Raw genomic sequence first — 27414 nt, 5'->3', positions numbered from 1 at the left:
TTATGATCATCTGTTTGCACCTGGATCAATGGTAATGGTTCCTCATGGGTTGAGCAACGGCAAAATCAAACTGCTATGAGCTGAAGCTCTCTCATGCGGATGGGAAGAGGGGATACAATCTTCTTCTGCAGCAGTCCCTTGGGATCGTTTGTCCATTCTGAGGTGGCTGGGTGAGGGCAATGTGAGAATCCTGCAGAACCCTTCCGCAGATGGGGCAGGTTGACAGGGACTACTGTTGGGCCTCTTGTGTGTTCCCAGTGCATGGGCTTGAAGTTCTCAACACCATCTCCATGCTCCACTTTGAGCAGTCATGGATCAGGTATTCCCAGGAATCAGTGAGGGAGGTTTTCTTCAAGGCTGCTCTTTGGACATCCTTGAGCCATTCCCTCTAACTGGGAATGGCTGAAGCCTCAACACTGGGGATGTTGGCCTGGGGGGGTTGGATCGCTTATCCTTCCAGTGAATTTGCTGGTACTCGCAAATCAAAGTGCCACAACACAAGGAATCCAACCACTTTAACAAGGTGTAAAGGGACAATAGGCAGTTAAAGTGGACAGTGGGTTAGGCCCAATATGTAAGATCAGGGGCCTCAATGTAACCTGATTGAAACTGATTATACCAGTCTCTGTGACCATTGCAAATAATATCATAAGTGAGCCTGTGCCTCGATACTGCCTAGCAACCAGTCCATAGACTCCAGGGGAGGGGAAATGTAGATAAGGGATTGTATAAAAAGCGATGTGTGCTTTGAATCTGTGTGCATCTGCCCTAGGACAGGAGAACATCTGGCCTAGGTCACGAGTCTCCAAGTTGGCCAATTTGTAATAAAGTTTGTTCTGAAATTAAATCCTGGACTACATGTGAATTTCTCCCATCTACACATGGATTTATAGAAACAGAAGGACCTACTAGCTCAGCAAGTTTAAACCTCACAAACACTCTGGAGTGCCTGGATAGGGACAATGTTTTTCCTGGAAGCATCTGCCTGCAGGAAACAAAATGGCTTCTTAGAAGTTTCCGATGTGCTTAAATACATACACACACGCACACACACGCACACGCACACACACACACACACGCACACACACACACACACACACAAAAGAACGTGTGTGCACACATACACACATGTAAACACAACATGCACATGGAAGCGTGCGAGTGCACAAACATACAAACACACATACACACAAGCACACATGACCACTGGACATCCAGAACTAAGCTATAAATTTGTTTTGTTAAAGCTTCTTAGCACCTCCTTCAGTTTACCCTGTGAGACTGGGCAAAGAGCTGTTGGTGCCTGCAGGGAAAGCTCACTCTGAACGTGACATTTGACTATGAAAAATCTCCACTGGAGTCATCACTTCTTTTAAAAATAGAAGCCAACACAACAGGATAGCAATTCCGTTAAACCCTATTAAACAGCATCTTAATTCCCAGCTTGGAATAAAGGCAGCTGCAAGGTTGTTATAGCAATGCTATCTAAGCTTCTAATCTTCAGGACCACAATGCATGCAATGAATTATGTTGCCGACAGGTCCTGGCTTTTAGTAATACTGAATTAAAATATCTCCATACCTTTTCAACGTGCCACAGTAAAAATCTTAGCCTTAAAGGGGCGATGACACAATTGCAAAATGCTTATAGTGAGCATGGTGTACTATAATGCTGTCTTGAATTACAGACACATTGTCAGGCTTATTTGGATGTAATATCAGCATGGGCAGTTTTTCAACCGAGCACAGTTTCACCTTTTTTAACGTACTCTTCGCTTTTGTACTTTTTAGAGCCATCGTATAAGCAGCAGGAAAGCAGAAAGTGCTTCTCAGATACTTGAGATCATTGGTTCTGCAGAACTGCTGAAAAATTCTATCCGTTTCACCATTGTAAAGTTCCCCAGATGGATTCCAACGCAGAGCAAAGTAGAAGTCCAGAGCATTTGTGCAAGCTTCACTGCTCTGTCCTGGCCCACTCTGCTCCAGATTCTGTCCATCTGTATTTCACACAAAGCACCACATTTCATATATTATTGCAGCGTTTTATCTACGTTATGTTCAGTCCCATATCCTGATCAATTCACAGGCGTGTGGCAGGAGAGGAAGAGTGGATAGGAGAGGCAAAGCAGGGTGAGGTGGAGAAAGGGTAGAGGGCAGAGAGAGAGAGAGAGAGAGAGAGAAGGAAGGAAGGAAGGAAGGAAGGAGTGCAGATGAGGATGAAGAGAGGAAAGAGGAGAGGAGTGGATAGGCAGAGCAGAAGGAGATGCAAAGAAGAGGGAGACACAGTGAGTGGAGAGGAAGCAGAGAGAGGAGGGGGAAGTAGAGAGTGGAGGGGGAAGCAGAGAGAGGAGAGGGAAGTAGAGAGTGGAGGGGGAAGCAGAGAGAGGAGAGGGAAGTAGAGAGTGGAGGTAGCTTAATGAGGCATTAAGAAGAAATCTTGTGGTTAAAGATCTAGTGGCCACAATATGATAGATTTACAACTCCAAACTAAATCCTGGGTACCAGAAGATTGACAAACAGCTCATTGACTCCCTGTTTCAAAAAAGGATGATAGACGGTAGGGAAGTGTGAGCCAGTTAGTTTAACGTTCACTGTTAGCAAGATGCTAGAGTCAATAAGCAAAGAAAATGGAAAATAATGATTTAGGAAAGTCGAATATAATCAAAGCTAATCAACATGGTTATATGAATGTAAGTCATGCTTGACAAATTTTCTCAAATTCTTTGAGAAAATAACAGGAATGTTTGATAGAAGGGGAAGCTGTAGATGTGGTGTAGTTACATAAAAATGCCTTTGATAAGGTACCACGTAAGAACTGGTGCATACATAAGAGCCCAAGGTATTGGAGGAAAATTAGATCACCAGCTACCTCCTCCTATCCCGTCCCATGTCAGGACACCATCCCCATCCCTTATTTTATCTGACTCCTCACTGTAAAGGTTCTGAAGATGAGGCTTTCGACTTTCGGACTTCTGAAAAGTCCTCCTTCAGGACGTGATGCTGGAGCCCTCTTCTGCATCTTCTCCATCCCCTGCATGTCTGCTCTCAACCACCCTCCTTCCTGACAGGGTAGAGATTGCTTTTCTGATCCACATCTTTCACCCGTATCTGGTACTTCATTCGTTGTCATGTTGGCCAGCTGCAGTGAGCTCACCACCAGCTTCATCCTCCCATCTCTGCACGGACTATTCTCCTTGTGACTCCGCATTTCAAGTATCTCCTCTCGTCCAGCCCTCCGTGCTCCCTGGCACTTCCCTCTGCAACTGTAGGAGGTGCAACACCTGTTCCTACACCTCCACCCTTGCCACCATCCAGGTACCTAAACAGTCCTTTCAGGTGAGGCAGACATTCACACGGACCTCCTCTAAACTCATCTATTGTAATGCAATGAAACCTCCACTACAAGATCAAGACCGAGGATAGACTAGTTTGTTACTTCTTCCCATCCCAATCCCATGCCAACTTGTCCATCTGTAGCCTTCTCCACTGTCATGGTGAGGCCAAACACAAACTATAAGAGCAGCATCTCATAATTTGCTTGTGTCACCTGCAGCCCAATGATAAAAACATCATTTTTTTCCAATTTAAGGTACCCCAAACCCCTTGTATTCCTTACTCACTCTCACCAACCCACCCAGAACCTCTCACTTTCATCATATTTTCCATCCCATCCACCTGGTTACCTCGAATCATCACCCTCTTTCATCTGGTTATATCTGTCCATCACCCACATATCTATCTATTCCCTTTGTTCACCTTTCCTATCCCCTCCCCGCTCCCTTTATTCACATTTCCTATCCTTTCCCCCACCTGTTCCCATATACCCATGGTCCTTTTTTTAATCTGTTTCCACCTATCATCTACCATCCTCTATATCTATCTATATACCCGCTTTCATCTCTCTACACTCTCAGTCCTGATACAGGGTCTCGAACTGAAACATCAATTGTTCCTTTACCTCCACAGATACAGCTCGACCCACTGAGATCCTCCAGCAGTTGTTTTTTTTGGTCCAGATTTCAGCATCTGTAATCCCTGGTGGCTTCAAGCTTTGTGGGAAATGTTTTAGTATTTATTGAATTTGGTCCCTGAACTAATAAAATAAGTGCATTTCTGGCTCTCTCTGCCCCTGAGGGTTGCAGTGCCAGGATCATTACATATATTTAAGGTGGCGGTGCTGAAATATTTGAATGATTGAGGAATTGAGGGCTATGAGGGAAATGGAACAGAAGAGGAGTTGAGGCCAGCATTGATCAGCCACGATCACATTGAATGGTGGGGGAAGCTTGATGGGACTGGTGACCTACTCCTGCTCCTATTTTCCTGTGATCATGTAGAGTGGAGGAAGGGAGACAAAAGGATGCAGAGGGGTGAGAAGAAGGAAGATGTGTAGGAAACAACTGCAGATGCTGGCTTTAATCGAAGATAGACACCAAATGCTGGAGTAACTCAGCGGGACAGGCAGCATCTCTGGAGAGAAGGAACGGGTGAAGTTTCAGGTCGAGACTCTTCTTCAGACTGATCAGACTGATGAAGGGTCTCGACCCGAAACGTCACCCATTCCTTCTCTCCAGTAGATGCTGCCTGTCCCACTGAGTTACTCCAATATTCTGTGTCTATCTTTGAGAGGAAGCAAGAATAGGAATGGAAAGCTGACAGGTGAGGGGAAAGCAGAACAAGGAGAGGAAAGCTGAGAGGGAAGAGCAAAAAGGCTAAAGTCTGAGGCAGGGATAAAATAAGTCAATTTAAGTGCCACTTTTACAAAAATAAGGATAAAAATAGCCCTGAATGTCATGAATTAATTATTATATCTAAAAATGTACTGTAGCATGCTGATAATTGAATGCACTGAGGCAAATGTGTTTCATTAGTTTGGAATAGTTTCCATAATTTTTTCATTATGGGAATCTGCTCAGAGCAGAGACGCATATTGGCCAGAACATCAGCTTACGTTAACACCTCTGCAGTGCTAACACAGAAAGATACACAAGGAAGGCATAGAAATAAAACCAGCGTCATTTTATGATAGTCTCCACTTTCTTGAAGGATCTGAGCAATATGAGTAAGCACCCTCTGTTATTAATGAAGCATTTCACTCTGTAACTTTCAATGTTTCCAATCTTCCTGAGTAGATGATCATGTAGCAGGGAAGGTTACTTTAAAGATTGACAGGACTGTGATTCCACCTCATACAGACTTTGAAGGCCACAGCCTATGTGCCTTCACACACTCAGTTACTCTCAGTGAGGATAATATTGCATGCGTCAATTATCCTCAACATCACATGGGTAGGGAGAGAGAAATATTACTTGGATTTCTCTTTCTCTCTGCCATAGAATCACCACCCAGCTTCAGGGGAAGGTGAAGGGGAGATGGAGGTTAATGGTCCATCAAAATTATTAGCACAATTGGTTGAGTTGGATGCATTTCAGCTGCCACCCATCAACTGCAGGAACAACTTTGGGTGGAACTGATCTCCTCATCGGTGGGTAGGGCAATGTCTGCCTTGAGGAGGGAAACCAGGAAGAAAGCAGGTGGAGACAAAGCGAAGAAGTCAACATTGGAAGAGGTTGGACTCACCCTGCTCAAGCCGCAGGTCCCGCCAGCTGATTGCGGAGTGACATTGAAGACGATAGAGGTGCCGCCAGTCCAGAGCATCTCTGGCCCCTGGCTGGAGGCGGATACGTGGGGGGAAGCAGTCTGTGGGAAGAGAAAGATGGAGAGAACAAAGTAAATCAACAAAATGAGCAGAATGCATACCAACACACGTGAGCGGCACAGTAACGCAGCGGTCAGGTTGCTGCCTTGCAGCGCCAGAGACCCGGGTTCAATCCTGACTATGGGTGCCGTCTTTACAGCTTGTACGATCTCCCCGTGACCTACGTGGGTTTTCTCTGGGAGCCCTGGTTTCCTCCCACACTCCAAAGTTGTACAGGTTTGTAGGTTAATTGCCTTGGTATCATTGTAAATAGTCTCTAGTGTGTGTAGGGTAGTGTTAATGAGCGGTCAGTCGGCACGGAAGGGCCTGTTTCCACGCTGTATCTCTAAACTGAACTAAACTAAACTAACCGGAAAACACCAAACTGAGTGCAAGTGTTGTTGAAGAAAGACCGACGGTGCAGTGTCATTCTCCTCTGCCATTCTGAGAGGGAACTTAAAGGTTGTCTTTACATGGCAGAAAACAACAGTAATTAGAATTCTCTCGCCAGAGGTCACGCACGGGATGGCAAGAGGGCAGGGATGCTCCATCCTACACCTCTAAATGTGGGATGTCCTCTCCCAACATTCCCACCATTGTCATCCCAATTCAAGATAAAGAATTGAATAGAAACACGTCTCAATAGACAATAGACAATAGACAATAGGTGCAGGAGTAGGCCATTCAGCCCTTCGAGCCAGCACCGCCATTCAATGCGATCATGGCTGATCACTCTCAATCAGTACCCCGTTCCTGCCTTCTCCCCATACCCCCTCACTCCGCTATCCTTAAGAGCTCTATCCAGCTCTCTCTTGAAAGCATCCAACGAACTGGCCTCCACTGCCTTCTGAGGCAGAGAATTCCACACCTTCACCACCCTCTGACTGAAAAAGTTCTTCCTCATCTCCGTTCTAAATGGCCTACCCCTTATTCTCAAACTGTGGCCCCTTGTTCTGGACTCCCCCAACATTGGGAACATGTTATCTGCCTCTAATGTGTCCAATCCCCTAATTATCTTATATGTTTCAATAAGATCCCCCCTCATCCTTCTAAATTCCAGTGTATACAAGCCCAATCGTTCCAGCCTTTCAACATACGACAGTCCCGCCATTCCGGGAATTAACCTAGTGAACCTACGCTGCACGCCCTCCATAGCAGTGAGGTAACATTACTAGGGATCCATGTGTTGTACCTATCCTGTCACACAGGAAGGCTCTCATCTAAAGTGCATATTATTTAAACGGACATCTCATGTGCCAAGGGAGTGCTGCAGTGTCAGAGAGTTACTAATCTGAAGCCCTGTCTGTGTACTCAGGATCCCTACACACTATTTAAAGGAGCAAGAAAGGGTTTTCCCTCTTGGTCACGGTGAATGTCCCTGAAGCATGGTCAATGAAACAGATTACACAACAATATAAGAATTAACAGGTGCCGTATATTTCCTTGAATCCTACGGTCATGCTCATCCAATGTTGGTGGGACCTCCCACAAACTAGTTACTACATCTCAGGAACACAGTAACCACACTTCAAGAGCATTGCATTTTCTGGAAAGTACATTGGGGCGTACCTAGTGTGCCAAAGGTATAGGACAAATACTATCTTCTATTTTTACTGTGTAGGAAAGAACTGCAGAAGCTGGCTTAAATCAAAGGTAGACATAAAATGCTGGAGTAACTCAGCGGGACAGGCAGCATCTCTGGAGAGAAGGAATGGGTGACATTTCGGGTCGAGACCCTTCTTCAGACTGATGTCAGGGGAGTGGGCAGGACCGAGATAGAATATAATCTATCTCTGGTAGAATGTAGACTACATTCTATCTCTGTCCCGCCCCCTCTCCTGACATCAGTCTGAAGAAGGGTCTCGACCCGAAACGTCACCCATTCCTTCTCTCCAGAGATGCTGCCTGTCCCACTGAGTTACTCCAGCATTTCGTGTCTACCTTCCATTTTTACTGCATGGTTTATGTTCCAACATTTATTTGATCATTTCGTCTAAAGCTTGATGTTTACCAAATGTCACTTCATTCCTTGTGCTGGATGCCTTCTCTGGCATAGTATTTTGCATCCCTTATTTCCAATGTACACAGAGCGGTGCAACTAGTGGACCTGATGCCTCAATGCACCAGCAACCTGGGTTCAACCCAGACCTTCAGCCTGTGTGGAGTTTGCAAGTTCTCTGTTGAATTCCCCGGGTGCTCCAGTTTTTGCCCACATTCCAAAGACATGCAGATTGCTAGTTTAATTGACCACCGTAAACAAGCCCAGGGGGGTAGGTCAGTTGATCGGTATGCGGGGAGAATAAAGTTGGAAAACCAAATTGTGTGCTTGGCATTATGGGCCATTTCCCTCAAGGATAACTCCATGACTCAATTTTCCTATTCCTTCCCGTATCTTCAAAAAGATGACTATTCTGTAATAAATTAGTTGCCCGTCCACATTAATTACATTTGCCTGCATTCAGACCATATCCATCTACGACATGCCTGTTCATGTCCATCTAAATGCATCTTAAATATAGCAGCAAGTCAAAGATATCAATCACTCTATGTAAAAACCTGAGATAATAATAATAATAATAATGCATTACATTTATATAGCGCTTTTCAAACACTCAAAGACGCTTTACAGGGATTACTAGAACATAGAGAAGAAAATAAATAGATAAATAAGTAAACGAACAGAAAAAGGAGACAGAAGGTGAGGTGACGGTCAGTGGTTGAAGGCAGTGCTGAACAGGTGAGACTTCAGTAATGTTTTGAATGTGGTGAGTGAGGAGGAGTCTCTGACGGTTTGGGGTAGTGAGTTCCAGAGGGTGGGAGCAGCGATGGAGAAAGCCCTGTCCCCCCAGGATCTGAGTTTGGTCCGGATGGGGGGGGACAGGAGGTTGGCAGCAGCAGAGCGGAGGGTGCAGGTGGGAATGTGCCTGTGGAGGAGGTCAGTCAGGTAGGATGGGGCCAGATTATGGAGGGCTTTGTAGGTCATGAGGAGGATTTTGTACTGGATTCTCTGGGGAATGGGGAGCCAGTGGAGCTTGTAAAGGACGGGGGTGATATGGTCACGGATCGGGGAGTGGGTGAGTAGACGGGCAGCGGAGTTTTGAATGTGTTGAAGTTTACTGATGATTTTTGAGGGTGAGCCATAGAGGAGGCTGTTGCAGTAGTCCAGACGGGAGGTGATGAAGGCGTGGATGAGGGTTTCTGCAGCTGTGGAGGAGAGGGATGGACGGAGACGGGCGATGTTTTTGAGGTGGAAGAAGGCTGTCTTTGTGATGTGTTTGATGTGTTTGCCGAAGGAGAGGGTTTGATCAAAGATGATTCCAAGATTCCGGATGTGAGGGGAGGTGGATACTGGGAGACCATCAATATTGAGGATGAAGTTTTGGGTGGATTTGGTGAGCGTTTTTGGACCAATGATGATGATTTCAGATTTGTTGCAGTTGAGTTTGAGGAAATTTGATTGAAGCCAAGATTTTATTTCAGTGATGCAGTTTGTCAGTGTAGAGTGTGTGGTGGTGGAGATTAACTTGGTGGAGATGAGGAGCTGGATATCATCGGCGAAGCAGTGGAAGTTGAGACCATGACGGCGGATTAATTGACCAAGGGGGAACAGGTAGAGGATGAAGAGGAGGGGGCCAAGGACTGAGCCTTGGGGGACACCTTGGGGGAGGGGAGCGGTGGGGGATTTACAGTTGTTAATGGAGATGAACTGGTGCCTGTCAGAGAGGTAAGATTTGATCCAGGATAGGGCTGTGCCGGTGATGTTAAAGGAGGTTTCAAGTCGGGTGAGGAGAATGGAGTGATTTATGGTGTCAAAGGCGGCGCTGAGGTCAAGTAGGATGAGGATGTGGAGGTTGCCAGCGTCAGAGGAGAGGAAAAGGTCGTTTGTGATTTTGAGGAGTGCAGTTTCAGTACTGTGGTTGGAGCGGAATCCGGATTGGAAAGTTTCATACAGGTTATTGGTAGAGAGGTGGTATTTGAGTTGAGAAGCTACAGTGCGTTCCAAAACTTTGGACAGAAAGGGTAGGTTGGAGATTGGTCTGAAGTTGTTTGGGGTGTCAGGGTTGAGACCAGGTTTTTTCAGAATGGGGGTGACAGCAGCGATTTTGAGGGATGGCGGGACGATGCCAGTGGACAGGGAGGAGTTTATTGTTGCAGTGATAAGTGGAGAGAGAGCAGGAAGGCAGGCCTTGACAAAGCTGGAGGGGATGGGGTCCAGAGAGCAGGTGGCAGTTTTTATTCCTGTGAAGAGGTCAGAGAGGTCGGTGGTGGAGACTGGGGAGAACTGAGGCAGGGGTTGACAGGATAAGGGGGGGCAGGTGGTTTGAGGGGGAGCAGGTGCGTTGGTGGTTAAGGTGCTGTAGATGCTGTCTATTTTGCTTTGGAAGAATGAAAGGAAAGTGGTGCATTTGTCAACTGTGAATGACTGGGAGATGATGAGAGATAGACCCCCTTTAATCCTTTCACCTTACAATTATGTTTTTGAAATCCCAACCATCAGAAAAAAAAATCTGGCTACCAATCCTATTTATACCTCCCACCACCATATATTCTTCTATCAGGTCTCACCTCAGCTTCCTTTGCTCCAGAGACCAGAACTGTACACAATTCTCAAAATGCATCACCTCATGTTTGCTGTGATTAATTCCACCTCCCAGCACTCTGCTTAATTCTCCAAATGATCTGTATCAGGTTGTAACTTTAGGCAATCTTCATCACTCTCCACAACACCACAAATTCTCAGGAATTTCCTGGAATCAAATTTGCAACTAAACAGGAGATTATTTTGTGCACTGGTGGTCTCATATTCCATGAAATTTTATATTGTATACCATTTCATATTGTAGCTTCATATTATATGAATTTCATTGTTCTGTTCCGAGTGCATATGACAATTAAACACGCTTGACTATTGACTCCGACAAAAAATAAATTACGTATCATGAATCTCTGGACATATCGACAACCTGGCAGAATAATCTGAACAAATGACTCTCATTCATACTGTACCCTCAATCAATAAACTACATCCACAGTATAATGATTGTCCTTAGGAAGGCAAACTCAGAAGCTAACATGCGGCTCGAAAACTACAGTGATCAGCCGGCCCTGTGCTTTGATGTTGTTGGATAAGAAGTAAATGTTGTTCAGATCATTGAGAGAATGTTTCAACAATACACCTTGGAGCTATTAAAAAACATAAGTGACACTATACTTTAATGATGAAGGTTCGAGCAGTCCGTGCCAAATTCCCAGTGGTGCAGTGGGACAGTCGACAATGTTGCTTCCTCACAGCTCCAACAACCCAGGTTCGATTCTGACCGCTGTGTTGAGTTTTCACCTTGTTTCTGTGACTTGCGGGCTTCCTCTGGGTGCTTCAATTTGCCAAAGAAGTGCAGATTGACGGGTTAATTGGCCATGGGAAATTGTGGATGGGTGACTGGAGAATCAGTGGTGACTGATGCAAATGTAGGAGAGAACAGATTACAAGGAAATCAGTGGGCAAATGGGATTGAAGGGAGGAATCAGAGCTAGTACAGAATGGTGTATTTCTATATTGAAAGGAAACATAAAAGATACTAATTGTTAATTAGATTATAACTAGAGGGTATCTGAGTGTTTGATTTAAGAATATCATGGAAGGTTGATGAATAGATTGATTATGATGATAACGCAGGTTGAGAAGTGTTTGTTATGAGGAGAGATTAGACTCCTTTCCTTTGGAGCAAAAACCATTAATTGACCATGTCAGAGATCTACAGATATATGAGCAAATCTGATGTGATGAATCTGAAGTAAAACTGGTGCAGCTTGACAGCCAGACATTAGCTTAAAGTTCAAGACCATGAACAAAATCATTGGGAGGGGTTTGGAATTATTTTCATACCAATGTTTGAAGTCATAACATTGAAGCAGCTAAATCCACAAAGTGCTTTCAAAAAGAAAGTGCATAAACATTTGCACTGTCAAAAAAAAAAGAGAAAATAGACTGAGGCAATGAGACAAAGTTGAGAACCTTTTGTTAAGCCTGCAAAACGCCAATAAGAATTACATTCAGAACATCACTGTGTTCACTTAATCAAACAATCCAAATCTTTGCGATTACACTAATCTCCATTGAATACAGACCTAAACTACCTAGCCTCTCTTGGCAGGACATCCCAGGTTGTCTGGTGAATCTCTGGACTGCCTCCAATGTTACTATATCATATTTTATGTAAGGGGACCAATACTTTGTGTAGTATTCCAGGTGTGGTCTCCCCAGTAACACCGTACAACTGGAACAAAAGCTCCCTGTTGTTGAACTCCAACCCCATATGCAATAAAGGCCTATATGTTGTGGCCTTCTTAACAACTTGTTAGACCCATCTGCTAACTATGATTCACGCACTAGAACATTTAGATCCCTTCAAACTTCACTCACTTGCTTCTCTCCCCATTTTGGAATAATCCACCCTTTATTCCTCTTACTGAAGTGCATGACCACACTTCCCATTAGACCCCATTTGCCAAGTGTTTGCCCATCCTGACTATCTCTACATCCGATCCATCAAGTTAAACGGCCCAAGGATCATTCTTCAACTGAGCCCGACAGAAATGGATGAAAATGCCATTTACACCGTTAAGCAGTGGCCAGATTTGCTCAGTTGCAAGCTGGGACCATGGTGAAGGATCTACAATTCACCACTGGGGCTGTGTATGATGTGGCAGTGCAGGTGAAATCAGCCAGGTCCAGCTCCTCATCTGATACGTGACTACCAAGAACCTGGCTAGTTCTCCTGGTTTGTCTTGAAATCTCCAGAACAGACATCAGGTCGAATGAAGATGGTCATTTACATTTTCATAATATCTTTGATTGCACATTTGTTAGGGAAATTTCAATATTGGGAGATACTGTCAGGATGCCAATCATTTGGGTAAGAAAGAGGCTATTTGTTTTCTAATTGGCTTGAAAGATGATGGTAGGCGAGAGAACAGTGGTGAGAATGCAGAGGTGACCTAGTTAGAACTCAAAAAGAAAGTCGGGACAAAACAATGCAGACAGATCCAGCCTGAGAGGGCCAGGTCAGCTGACATTTGGCTGTCTAGTTACAACTCATTTCCAAATGTCAGCTGGAAAAATGAGCACACTTGGGCAAAGTCTGGATGTGGGGGGGTGGAGTGATTGAGTATTACTCGGCACAGGAGGAAAGCAGAAAGGAATAAAAAACAAAATGATAAATCTGACTGCTCCATAAAGTCTGCACCCCCAAGGACTTCTTGCACACATGCGCATGCACCCACACAAGCACATGTGCACACGCATACATGTACACGCATAATGTGCATACACGTGTACACAATGCCCTCTCACTGTTGAGGGATAATTATGAGAATATATTTGAGAATAAAAACAAATGATAAACCAAAATGGGAAATGAAAGGGCTTGGACCAGCTGTGAAGCATCCTCCCTGATTCTAGTATTTATTGAGTGCTGCCGTAATAGAGCAGAGTTTAATTTAAAATAATGCTGTCAGGCCCACACAGAGCTGAGAGCTGTGACTACTCTGAACACACTAAGCCTATTCACAGAAGGAAATTTATAGACTTCCTCGCAGACTGGCTCATTTTCCCTTTGGGGCTCATTCAAAGCCAATCTCACTTTCTGTTCCTTTGTCACAGTTCAGCTGCACAAGTTGGTCTTTTGTGTCTTTTGCCGCGGCAGTCAAGGACTGGTTCCCAAATAGTCAAACTTTAACGAGAGAAAAAGCTTGATCAAAAATAAAAAAAGAGAACGGTGATGTACAATCTCCCCCTCCCTGTACTCCCCCCCCCCTTACATAGGTTCAGAACAGCGTGGTGTAAGTGGAGGGGTAAATGTATGTGTGGACTAACACTCTGCCTCATGTTTGAAATTCTCTCCTGAATCCATGCATATTAAAAATGTTCAACATTGCCTCTGAACACCCCCTCCAATTCTCCCCTCTGTCTTACAAGGCCACTGTTAACTGGACACCTTGAGAAGGGGCAGTGGGCCACTTATAATGGGGTGACTTGTTAGGGCATTTAACTAGTCAGGGAGAGCAACATTGATCTCCCCCACAATTTTCACCGGCATTGCATAAATAAATAGGTTTTTGCAATCTATTGCACTTTAGATCATCATCAAGAAGACAAATTTATGTTGTTGTTATTAAATGAATGCAAAATCTACAGCATTCATGGTAGAATTTGAACTCTTTGGTAGTCACCCGATTGGTAGTCTGAGCCTCAAGATTCCTTGCTGGATGATTTAACATTTGCACTACAACTGTACCCTTTGCAGCTGTGACACCCACTAACTTTGTTAATCATTTGTAATCATGGGATGCCACCATTCTGCAAATGAAGAGCTGATCGTAACCGCAGTTTACTGGTGGGTAACAACAGGGCCATACAACACAGAGCCAGGCCAGATCATGTCCATACTGACCATGAATAATGCATCTATACTAATCTAAACTAATCCCATTCCCAGCGCTTGACCCACAGCTTTGACAATTCAAGTGTTGGGCCAGATACTTCCAAAATATTGTCAGGCTACCTTTCTCCACTGCATTCTCAGGAGTTAGCACGATCGAGATTCTAACCATCCTCTAGGTGAAACAATTCTTCCTCTCCTTGCCCTTACTCTGAAGTTATGTCCTCAGTTTTTGACAGTTCTGTTAAAGGGAACAGTTTCTCACGATATACCCTTTCTCTGCTCCACACAATTTGTACAGCTCTACCGGTTTCTCCCCCTCCTGCTCTACTCCACGAAAAGCAAACCCAGTCTATCCTATTCAAGATGTATTCAAGAGAGAGTTAGATTTTGCTCCTAGGGCTAATGGAATCAAGGGATATGGGGAGAAAGCAGGAATAGGGTACTGATGATTTTGGATGATCAGCCATGATCATATTGAATGGCGGTGCTGGCTCGAAGGGCTGAATGGCCTACTCCTGCACCTATTTTCTATGTTTCGATGTTTCTAACCTGTCTCTCCTAATAACTGAAATGCTCCATCACAGGCAACTTCCTAGTGAATCCCATCTGCATCCTCCTTGGTCCAACCATGTCCTTCCTTTGTTGCAACCTGAATTGCACGCAGTACTCCAGCGGTGGAATAAGCAATGTTTCATAAAGTTATGCATTCATCTCCCTGCTCTTATATTGTAATGAAAGCAAGTCTCCCATTTACTTACTTCACCACCTCATCTACCTGTGCTGACATCTTCAGGGACCTTTGGACTTATACACCGTTCCCTTTGATCCTCAGTACTCCATAGGCTCCTACCATTGATTGTGTAGCCTGTGATCCCACCTCCACCCCTCACCTGGCACGATACCATCATCCATGTCTCTTGGATCCATTTGAACCATGTCCTTGACAGCTAAACAGACCTAATGTATTAGGCCAAGGAGATTCAGACATCTGCATGCTGTTCTGTAGCATTTTGTAAACACTGACATTCTAATATATTAAATATTAATAGTGCATTTGTATTGAGACAGAAAAGTCTTTTAGATTCATGGCAATTTCTCAGAGGCTTGGCAGCCTGCATTATAAATTGCAAAACAAAGACTGAACAGGTGGTGAGCGGTTGGAGTGCACAGTGAATATGGAGAAGGCATCTTGCAACTCGGTTCCAGCCCTTGTAAATCAGCAATGAAAACAGAAGATGCTGGAAGCACCCAGTAGGTCAGGTGGGACCTGTCGAAGTTTCAGGTCAGAGATCCTTTGTCAGAACTGGGAAAGCGAGCAGAATGGTTGCAGAGGAGATGGGGTTGGCATGGATAGAACACAGAATATCAATGATAGGGTGAGATCAAATGGATCAAACATTATTGATTGAAGTAATGACATTTCCGAGCCTGTATGAATCCAGGAAGCTACACCAATGCACTCATTGATGTACCAGGAATGTAGTGAAATGTATGTGAACCAGACGGTAACTTCCAATGGAATCAGGAATATGTGTTCCAATGGAATCAGGAATATGGATTGGAGCAAGGAGCCATGGACATTGTGGAAAGGCCCTGTCCTTCCCAGAGGCATCCCTTCACTCAGTGCATCTGCTGTGATACTGGGACTCGACACACTGCCCCCGGATTTGGACATCATTCAACCTATCCAGGCTCTTGCACTGATCCTGAGAACTCTTGCAGTTCTTCCACTACCAAGGGAGTATTAAACTTTGCAATTCACAGAAGAGCTCTTGAATGTCACATGCGTCAGTTTATCGCTAATTAGTTTAGTTTAGTTTAGAGATACAACACGGAAACAGGCCTTTCAGCCCACCGAGTCCATGCCGACCAATGGTCCCCGGACAGTTACACTATCCTACACACAATTATAGCAAGCTAATTAAGTTACAAACCTGTACGTCTTTGGAGTTTGCGAGGAAGCCGGAGATCCCGGAGCAAATCAACGCAGGTGACGGGGAGAACATACAAACTCCATACAAACAAGCACCCATAGTTAGGGTTGAACCCGGATCTCTGGCGCAGTCAGGCAGCAACACTGCCTGAAACTTCCAGAAGCCCACCGTCTGGCCAAATCCAATTAGCCAGAAGGCTGGTTACTTCCCAAAGAGGAAGCAAATGAATTCCCCACTCCTGGGGCGGACAATCAAGGTGACGTCCGGTGTCGAGTTGCCAATTGGCATCTTGGGTCGTGTCAGCTGATCATCCAATGATCTGGGCTTAGGACTGCTGTAACCTCCACCTGCAAGCAAGGTGGCACTGACACATGTGAGAAAAAGGTGACATCGCCCACTTAGAATCCCTAACACCCAAATCCGTTGGTCCTCCAACAACTGCAGGTGGCACCGGTAGAGCTGCTGCCTCACAGCGCCAGAGACCCGGATTCAATCCTGACTACAGGCACTGTCTCAACGGAGTTTGTACATTCTCCCTGTGACCGTGTGGGTTTTTCATCGAGTGACTGTGTGGGTTTTTTATTGAATGCTCCGCTTTCCTCCCAAATTCCAAAGACGTGCAGGTTTGCAGGTTAATTGGCTTCTATAATTTACCCCTAGTGCGGAGGATGCGAAAGTGAGATAACATAGAACTAGGTATTTATTCACAAAATGCTGGAGTAACTCAGCGGGTCAGGCAGCATCTCAGGAGAGAAGGAATGGGTGACGTTTCGGGTCGAGACCCTTCTTCAGACATAGAACATAGAACTAGTGTACAGGTGACATGGTGGGTATAAGGCCTGTTTCCACGATGTTTTCCTACAAAAGATTCTTGAGGACAGAATCTCTTTGTCATATCCCTCCTGCAGCTTTATCCTTTGTCACATCAGCCTTGTTTTAGCCACTTCAATCCTCGCCCTGCCTGTACTGAAATCTCAAAGCGACTTCTATTAAAATATCCATATTATGCGGAAATAATGATGTTGCAGCAGTCAACCTGATGTCTTGGGCTCAGCTGAGTCTCCATTAAACCTGCACGTACTTGACCATGTCATTAAAAGCCAAGGTGCAAGAAATGTCCCCGCTGTTGAGAATCCTAGAGCCCGCACGAGTGTTAATTACACATCCCTATTCAATCTCACAGCAAAATCCATCAATTGAGTATTCCACTTGGACTGCATTGGACTGTCTTCATGCAAGCTGCATAGGAGTGTCAAGTACATGTAAGTGTGTGATCGAAAGTCTCATTATGTGCCCGGAGTTGCAGAAGCTCGTGAGCTGTTTTCTGATCGATTTTAGGCGAGAAATCAATCATCCTGCTTAAAACACATGCAATATGTGACTGAATTTCCAAGCCTATGTCAGTACCTGTCTGTGTACATCCCTTGAAGACACTATTCCATGCACACTTTCAAAGATACAAGAATCAAATTAATTCTTCAGACTCAAGAAGAGATTTTGGAGATTTGGGTGATTTCCAAAAAATAGCACAACTTGTCCAGTCCCATGTAAATCTAATTGGCAGTAAAATAATTAATTTACACGTTAGAATTAGCTCTGTAATATCGGGTTGCGTTTCATTTCTCAGGAAGCACTGATGGAGCACTCCAAAACATCTTTCAATAATGGCCCAAAGCACTTCAAAATCAATGAATTACTGTAAAGCATTGCTACATAGGTAAAATTAACAGCCATTGCGCACATGGTTAAAGTCCCACTGGCATTAAATGGCAGTTTAATCTGTTTATGGTGGTGTTGGTTAGAAGTGAACTTCATCCTTTCCTCAAACGTCCACAGTTACTGGGTTGGCATGAGGCAGCTGTGTAATGAGGGCAAATTTATTCTCCAGAGTTCAGAAAAATGAACGAACATCACAACAGAAAAAATATCGCGATGCCATCATTGTGATAACAGTAAACTGAACAGTAAACAACAAGAAAAGGTGGATGCGTGGAGGATGTTTCCCCTGGTGGAGGAGTCCAGAAACAAGGGTTACATTCTCAGAATAAGGGAGTAGCCACTTAGGACTGAGAAATTCCTTACTCAAAGCCTGTGAATCTTTGCAATTCTCTGCCCCAGAAGGTTGAGTTGGGTGGAGTTTATTCAAAACGGAGATCAACATATTCCTACTCCTGCCCACTGATGCCCAGTTCGGGTTTCATCAGGACCTCATGATGAGGGTTCCAGACCTCATCACAGCCATTGTGCAGATATGGGCCAAAGAGCTGAAAGATCAGGTTTATCTAACTGCTCATGCTGCCAAGGTAGCACTAGACCAAGCGTAGCATCAACGGGAAAACTGATGCCAGTGGAAGCTGAGTGGGGGGGACACTTCAATGTATGTAATTGTACCTCTCACAAAGGAAGGTGGTTGTAGTTGTTGGAAGTCAACCATCCCATCCCCAGGACTTCTCTGAAGAAGCTCCTCAAGACCAGTCATGACCTTGGCCCAGTCATCTTCAGCTATTTCACAGTCCTTCTTTCCATCATAAGGTCAGATATAGGGATGTTTGCTAATGACTGCATAATGTTCAATATCATTTGTAGTTCTTCAGCAAATGCCTGCATACCACAGGATCTCAGCAACATCAGGACAAGTTCTGATTACCTGCAAATCCACAAAAATGTCAAGTGATTACTGCCTCCAACAGCCAGTAGTCTGAAACTTAGCCTTGACATCAAACAGTATTATCATCAAAGGGATTATAGAATTATGAAAAGCATCCTTTTATGACAATATTGCCAGGACTTGAGGTCCTCAGTTACAGGGAGAGGTTTTGCAGGCTAGGCCTTTATTCCTCTGAGTGCAGGAGGCTGGGGTGATGTACAGAGGTGTATAAGATCCTGAGGGGAATAGATAGGGTAAATGCACAGTCTTTTACTCAGAGTAGGAGAATCATAAACCAGAGAGTATAGGTTTGTGAGAGGGGAAAGATTTAATAGGAACCTGAGGAGCAATTTTCTTCTCACTGAGGGTGGTGGGTATGTAGAACGAGCCACCAGAGGAAGTAGTTAAGGCAGTTACCATAGCAACATATAAAAATCCTTTGGACAGGAACATGGATAGGAAAGGTTTGGAGGGATATTGGCCAAACATAGGCAGATGGGATTAACGTAGATGCGGCACCTTGGTCAATGTGGGCTAGTTGAGCCCCTCGGAGGGCATGTTGCTGCGTTGTATGACTCCATAACACAGCTAAGATAGACAGTCAAAGTATTTTTCCTAAGATGGTTCAGAGTGTGTGATTAAAACAAGAGGGCACAGATTTAAGGTGAGAGGGGAGAAATGTAAAGAAAATCTGAGGGGTAGGTTTTCACCTGAAGGATGGTGGATATATGGCATGAGCTGCCAGAGAAGGTGGTAAAAGTCGATACAGTTACGACGTTTAAAAGATATTTGGATAGGTACTTAGGTAGGAAAAGCACAGACAGATACAATCCTAATGCAGGCAAATGGGATTAGTGTTGAGAGTTGACATAGACACGCTGGGCTGAAGGGCCTATTTCTGTGCTGTAGAATTCTACGATTTTAATGTAGGATTAATGTAGGGTTAGTGTGAATGGGGGGTTGATGGTCAGTGGCGACTCAGCGAGCCAAAGGTCTTGTCTCTCTGTGTATCTCTATATGACTCCATTGCCATAAAGGAAGAAATGAGAGGAAGAAAAGCATGGCATTTTCAATGTGGATCTGAGAACAAGAGATGGAAATAACGCATGAATAAATTCATTGTGATAGCTTTTAAACTTCTCTGCATACAATGCATACGATATTTAAAGCAGTTGTGCTTCCTGTGGAAATAGCAGTAAGCATGCCAATATTAAATACATTAAATTGAAAATCTACGGCTCTCTCAGGCTACAGTTTCTCTCAACAGCTTATGAGCTTTGTGAAATTGGCCAAATGTCTGCATTATTTGATTTGTCAAACTGAGTTCATTATACTGTGTAGTGGTTGGAAACAGGATTAAGAGACGGTCTGTCACCCTCTTATCAAGTCTGCACATTCCAAAGGCTCACTGTTCCCTAAAAGAAGAAATGGAAACCAGTCCTTAATGTTAGAGTTACACAACATGGAAGCAGGCCATTCAGCACACCATGCCAACACTGTCCTATAGGTACCCATCTGTAATAATCCCATCTGGTGTTCTAGATCAGAAACATTAACTGTTTTCCTTTCCACGGATGCTGTCTGACCTACTGAGAACTTTATCCCCATCATTTTCTGTTTTTATTATGGAAGTAAACTAGGTTCTCCTCTCACCTTGAACCTATGGCCTCTAGTTCTTAATTCCCCTACCCTGGGGAAAATAAAACTCTGTGCATTCACAGTATTCATTCCCCTCATGATTTTATACACCTCCATACGATCACCAATCAGCACCTGCACTCCAAGGAGTATAGTTGTAGCCCGCCCAACCTTTCACTATAGCTCAGGCCCTCAAGTCATGGCAGTCCTTATCAGTCTGGTCTACACTATTTCCAGTATTCCAAAGCCTTCCAAAGCCTTTTACTACTGCAACATCTCCATTCTACCTTTTGCTTCTGTCCTCCTTTTAAGCCCCCCTGTCTCTTTGCATCGGATCCAACCCTCTGCCCTGTTAGTTTAATCGTGATCTTTCCGACACTCTCTTTGCCGTTAACTGCAACGCTTCCACGTTGTTGACTCCACTGTTTAGTTTAAACCATGGAGAAACCATGGAAAAAGAGTGAAAAATCAGCTTCTTGCTGCAAAGGCAGCAGCTTGCAGAAATACACTGGAACACGTAGGAGGTTCAGCTAAGGTGAGGTGTCTGGAAATTCTTCACACAATGCATTGGGGGATTGCGATGTTTTCCTGCATTAATCTTTCAAGTGCAGAAAAACTGCATGACTCACCCAGCCTGCCTGCAAACCTGTCCCTGGGTAACTTGTCACTGCACAGAGGAACCACAGTGCGTGCTCACACACCCCAGGAGACAATCCTCACACCAGACCTGGGTCCTCATTCCCTAGCTAAAACTGCACCACGCACGTCTGATTGGTGGAGTTCCTTCGTTCCCTTCTCACTCCCAGCGGTCCTGCTGCTTGAAGGGCCACTTTTCATTTGTGGCAATGCTCTGCACTCGAGCTCCGAGGATCCACAGGAGGTAAAGTTGCGTAGCACCAGGGCAATTCACGCTCAAGTTGAGTTTATTGTCATTTGTACAAGTACAGTGAGGTACAGGTTCAATGAAAAATCTTGCAGCAACATGGCAGGCTCAAATATGCAGACAACACACAAAAGGTCTCTTCTCCAATTAATGCTCTCCATGTGTCATCTTGCTGGTTGCCATGAACAACCAGAGACTGAAGGCATCACCAGACTCCCATCCCTCAGGAAGTATTTCCATATTTCCATGCGACGTAGACTGAGGATCTTCAGCCCATCGAATTCATACAAATACACAGAGTTGCCCTGTAATATATCCTGCCCATAATCCCATTAGATTCCCCTCAGTATCCTTCACTAATTATTGTGACAATTTACAGCAGTGTTGGGAAGCTGGCACATCCAGCAGAAATCCCCGCTGTCACAGGGACAATGTGCACACTCCACACAGACAGTACCGGAGATTGAGACTGAAGCCGGGACTCCAGAGCTCTGAGGCAGTGGCTCCACCGGCTGGGCTGGGAGCCTGTTCCCATCTCCAAAGAGCAATGTCTCCAGAGTCTAAGGTTTTTAAAGTGAAGGTTAATGATCAGACTCCTGCTGGTAGTCTGCTCTGCCCACGGAGGCAAAGGGGGAACATGTGTGGGGTAGAAAGGAGCTATATTAGGAATAGAGATCTCCAAGGTCAGGGTCAGGGTCATCCTTGAATCTCTCAGGCATTTGCAGTTCACAGCGGTATTACAGATGACACTGATGTCCTTTTTTCAGGAGAGGGGACTTCATCACCTTCTCCTTAACTCACGCAGCCAATATCATCAAAGACTCACACTATCTTGCTATGCTCTCATCTCGCTGCTGCCACAAGGAACTGTGCAGGAGCCTGAGAGCTGTTACCTTTATTCAAGAATAGCTTTCTCCCATCGACCATCAGGCTCTTGTCCCATGCTGCACAACACTCACCACAACCCTTAGTTTAAGAATAAGGGGTAGGCCATTTAGAACGGAGATGAGGAAAAACCTTTTCATACAGAGAGTTGTGAATTTGTGGAATTCTCTGCCAAAGAAGGCAATGGAGGCCGATTCACTGGATGCATTCAAAAGAGAGTTAGATAGAGCTCTTGGGGCTAGCAGAATCAAGGGGTATGGGGAGAAGGCAGGAATGGGATACTGATTGTGGGTGATCAGCCATGATCACATTGAATGGTGGTGCTGGCTCGAAGGGCCGAATGGTCTACTCCTGCACCTATTGTGTACTTCAGCTTTCACTATAATGGGCTGGTTACATGGGCTGGTTACATGGGCTGGTTACATGGGCTGGTTACATGGGCTGGTTACATGGGCTGGTTACATGGTATAACTGTTTATTGCATGTTTGTTTGTGTTGTGTTGTTCCATTAATGTCCCCTTAAGGCTGGGTCACTGTAGCTATTTATTTAAGAGGAGATAGAGATTATTTTTTAAATATCAGATTTAATGTTATGTCACACTGGCAGAGAAGGGGAGTTGAGGCCTGCATAGACCAGCCATGATCATACCACTAAATGGTGGACATGTTTGAGATGGCAAATGGCCTAGTCCTGCTTGTGTTTTTCATGAAACATTAACTCGATTTCTCTCTCCACAGATGCTGCCTGACTTACTGAGTGTTTCCAGCATTTCCTGTTTTTGTTCTGTTCTCATTGTTCATGCACCAAGTGAGGTCAGTCCTGGCGGAACAGGAGATAGAACCAGAAGGCAAGTCTGAGCAGCTTTGCAGCTCCTCGTGTGGAGCTCCAGCGCAGCACACTGCGTAAATGCAAGGCAGCCCTTTCAGCAGCACTGCTGCTGCAAGTGAGGTGCAACTGAAAGCTGCTTCCTTGTGAGCAGCCCACATGCTCCCCCCCACTCATACACATGCCTGCCACGTGGATTGTGGGTTGTGGGCACCGTGCCTCTCGTGCTCCATCAGCATATAACATTGAAGCAAGGTGGTAATTGCACTGGAGAGGGAGGAGAGGGGATCCACCAGATAATGCCTCACATGGAAGGTTTCAGTTAAGAGAGACGGGTTAAGCAAGATTAATCTGTGGAATACTTTGCCACAGAAGGCAGTGGAGGCCAAGTCAGTGGATATATTTAAGGCAGAGATCGGTAGATTCTTGATTAGTACGGGTGTCAGAGGTTATGGGCAGAAGGCAGGAGAATGGGGTTACGAGGGAGAGATAGTCCAGCCACGATTGAATGGTGGAGTAGACTTGATGGGCCGAATGGCCTAATTCTGTTCCTATCACATATGATCTTACGATATTTGTCCTTGCAGCAGAGGAGATTAGGCCGTGCGTACAAAGTCATGAGAGGCAAAGATAGGATGGTGAGAAATCTTTCCCCAGAGTGGATATCTTCAAAATCAGAGAGCACAGGTGTAGGGTGAGGAGTAGGAGTGCTAGATTGCATCTGTGAAAATACTTTTCACCCAGAGAATGTCTGCAGGCCGCAACCCACTACCTGAGGGTATGATGGAGGCAGGTATTCTCATGACATTTAAGAAATATCTGGCACAGAACCTGAATTTGCCAAGGCATCGTAAACTGCCCACCAAGTGCTGGTAAATGAGATGAGCATAGATGGGTAACTGATGGTCAGCACGGGCGGAAGAGCGGCAAGGTAGCGCAGCGGTAGAGTTGCTGCTTTACAGCGAATGCAGCGCCGGAGACTCAGGTTCGATCCTGACTACGGGTGCTGCACTGTAAGGAGTTTGTACGTTCTCCCCGTGACCTGCGTGGGTTTTCTCCGAGATCTTCGGTTTCCTCCCACACTCCAAAGACGTGCAGGTATGTAGGTTAATTGGCTGGGTAAATGTAAAAATTGTCCCTAGTGGGTGTAGGATAGTGTTAATGTACGGGGATCGCTGGGCGGCACGGACTTGGAGGGCCGAAAAGGCCTGTTTCCGGCTGTATATATATGATATGATGATATGAAGGGCCTGTCTCTCAGCAATATGACTTTGTGAATCAATGAACTGCGCAGAGAAGCAGGGAGCAAGTCTGCATCTGGATAGATCGTGCAGGCTTCCTGCATTTGCATGATCAATTCACAAAAGTGCAATCTGCCCACCGCCTGCACAAAAGCATCACAGAATTTCTAACCATTTCACTTTTTTATCAAACCTTCAAGGTATTTTACCTTGTCGCTGAGTGCTGTCCAATGTCACGGCAACCAGAAGCTGCTTTCCCCCCCTTTCTCGAGGGTGGCGGGACGATGGAAACTCAATGTGATTTGGTCACTGGACAATTATCACATTGCCGAGTAACCTTTCTTCCATCAGCCAGTGTTGAAAGGCTCTCCATATCAATTTAACTGCACTCAATTTGCATGCGCGCTACACAATCAGGCCACTCAATGTGAAGCTTATTATTTTAAACCTCATGTAAGTATCGCAAACACCATCTGCTTCTATTGCTGGGACCAGGCCCAGGATAACTGGTCTCCGTTCACAGCGTGAGAGACTCTGTTTAATGACACACAATAGATGATTGGAAAATTCTTCGCTCAGACAAAATAAACCATCTCACCATGGGTCTACCTGCAGCTTAAATGGGCTAATTTCTCCTGGCTCATTCCTGAATGGCACAAAGAGACATGTGAGACTTGGAGGAGGAATAAGTGATGGTGCCTAACTCCCACTACCACTGCACCCAATCCCCCTGTCTTAGTTCTGTAGTTTAAGGGATTGCAGCAACATAAATCTCAGGCAAATACAGATTACCATTTATAATGCTCTTTTAACAACTCAGAATAAGTGATTGTTGAGCTTCCAACAGTCTTAAGGAATGGATTGGTATTGCCAAGATACAATGATACTTTATAATCACATGTACCTAGCTACAGTGAATGCTTTATTTTGCATACAATCCGGTAAAATCATGTGGTATGCCGGGCCCCCCATTGGTCTGTTTTTGCTGTCTAAGGCTTATTACAGAACACTGACTCGCTGAGCACTGGAAGCAATGTATCAGTGCTGCCCAGCCCCTGTCTCTCTCTATTTGGAGACAAGTGAGGGGAAATATCCAGATGCCCACAATGATGCCCAAACCTTCCTCTTGGGCCACTCTTATTAACAATTATTTCCCCATCTCCTCCACTACACATCTGCTTTGGACAAACTGAAATGGAAAAGCTTTGCATTTAACCCAACTCCCTCTTCCATCTCCTGCAACATTGCATCCTTCCCTCTACAATATTCTAGGAATAGATCGGGTAGAGAGAGGAGTACATCGGGTAGACACACAGTCTCTTGCCCAGAACAACCAGAGGATATCAGTTTAAGGTGAGTGGGGGGGGGGGAGATTTAATAGGAACCTGAGGAGTAACTTTTTTTGCAAAGGGTGGTAGGTGTATGGAACAAGCTGTCAGAGGAGGTAGTTGAGATAGATACTATCGAACGTTTAAGAAACATTTATAAAGGTACATTAATAGGACATGTTTAGAGGTATATGGGCCAAACGCAGGAAGGTGGGGCTGGTGAAGATGGAACATGTTGGCCGGTGTGGGCAAGTTCAGCTGAAGGGCCTGTTTCCATGCTGTAAGACTCTATGACTCTACAATAATGAACCTTTTCTCCCACGACAAATGACAAACCAAGGTTAGTCTTCTGACTTCCCCTTGCGTTTTCTTCCAATCTTGCTTTACGACTGGCTTGCATAAATAAAACAAAGGAAAGTTAACTGGAAAAATGTACCAAAATTAAAAGTATTGGCGAACATATTAATGGATGGCGTTTGAAATTATTCTTGAAAATCAGATAATGGGAAACCTATCAATGATAACATCCTTGATCTAAATGGATTGCATCTGCACTTTGAAAGGATGTGAAAAATGAGATAGCAAACATTTTTGAATACGCATACACACGCTCCTTAGGAAAGGGAATGGTCACAAAAGAAACGACGGAGAACTAATGTCTTTTCTGGAGAAATATCGGAACATGTGAAGGAAGTAGTGAGTTTGAGTGGAAGTTGGTTACAAACCACAAACCAGCGAATAATATTTCTATCCTTCCCTCCCTCATACACATCAGACTCCTCCTTAAACGTACTTAGCCCTTCACTGTGCTGTGTGGTAGTGCCCCTTGGAAAGTAAGTGTCAACATAGGGTGGGGGGAATGGAGTGATCTGGAGATGCAGATACACAGAGCACTAAATACTGGAGGTAGGCCATTTAGGACTGAGATGAGGAAACACTTTTTCACCCAGGGAGTTTTGAATCTGTGGAATTCTCTGCCACAGAAGGCAGTGGAGGTCAATTCACTGGAAGTTTTCAAGAGAGAGTTAGATATAGCTCTTAGGGCTAACGGAATCAAGGGATCTAGGGAGAAAGTAGGAACAGGGTACTGATTTAGGATGATCAGCCACGATCACATTGAATGGCGATGCTGGCTCGAAGGGCCGAATGGCCTACCCCTTCAGCTATTTTCTATATTTCTGTTTCTATGGCACACATTTACTAGGGTATATATAATGGTAAAGAAAGCAACAGCATTCATTTGTAAGAAAACAGAATTGTAAAGTAGATCAGTTATCGTATGTCTGTACAAAGTATACTTGCATGTCACATTGGCACAGCTAAAGGAACTGCTGCCTCACAATTTGGACACCCTGGGCTTGATCCTGATCTCTGGTGCTGTCTGTGAAGTTTTCATAGAAACATAGAAAATAGGTGCAGGAGTAGGCCATTCGGCCCTTCGAGCCTGCACCGCCATTCAATATGATCATGGCTGATCATTCAGCTCAGTAGCCTGTACCTGCCTTCTCTCCATACCCCCTGATCCCTTTAACAAAAAGGGCCACATCTAACTCCCTCTTAAATATAGCCAATGAACTGGCCTCAACTACCTTCTGTGGCAGAGAATTCCACAGACTCACCACTCTCTGTGTGAAGAAATGTTTTCTCATCTCGGTCCTAAAAGACTTCCCCCTTATCCTTAAGCTGTGACCCCTGGTTCTGGACTCCCCCAACATCGGGAACAATCTTCCCGCATCTAGCCTCTCCAACCCCTTAAGAATTTTATATGTTTCTATATCACCCCTCAGTCTTCTAAATTCCAGCGAGTACAAGCCCAGTCTATCCAGTCTTTCCTCATATGTAAGTCCCGCCATCCCAGGGATCAATCTGGTGAACCTTCTCTGTACTCCCTCTA

At 44.8% G+C, this 27414-nt stretch overlaps 1 protein-coding gene across 5 annotated transcripts in view; it reads right to left on the bottom strand.

The window, feature by feature from the left end:
- LOC144594287 (RNA-binding Raly-like protein) overlaps positions 1–27414 on the bottom strand; it is a 735788-nt gene that overhangs the window by 301914 nt on the left and 406460 nt on the right. For all 5 annotated transcript variants that reach the window (XM_078400591.1, XM_078400592.1, XM_078400588.1 and 2 more), the window contains exon 4: positions 5580–5699. In XM_078400591.1, the coding sequence (XP_078256717.1) occupies positions 5580–5699 (120 nt within the window). The remainder of the gene's footprint in view (positions 1–5579; positions 5700–27414) is intronic.

The sequence above is a fragment of the Rhinoraja longicauda genome, chromosome 6 (assembly GCF_053455715.1).
Source record: "Rhinoraja longicauda isolate Sanriku21f chromosome 6, sRhiLon1.1, whole genome shotgun sequence".
Classification (NCBI taxonomy): domain Eukaryota; kingdom Metazoa; phylum Chordata; class Chondrichthyes; order Rajiformes; family Arhynchobatidae; genus Rhinoraja; species Rhinoraja longicauda.
This window is presented reverse-complemented; position numbering and strand designations above follow the sequence as displayed.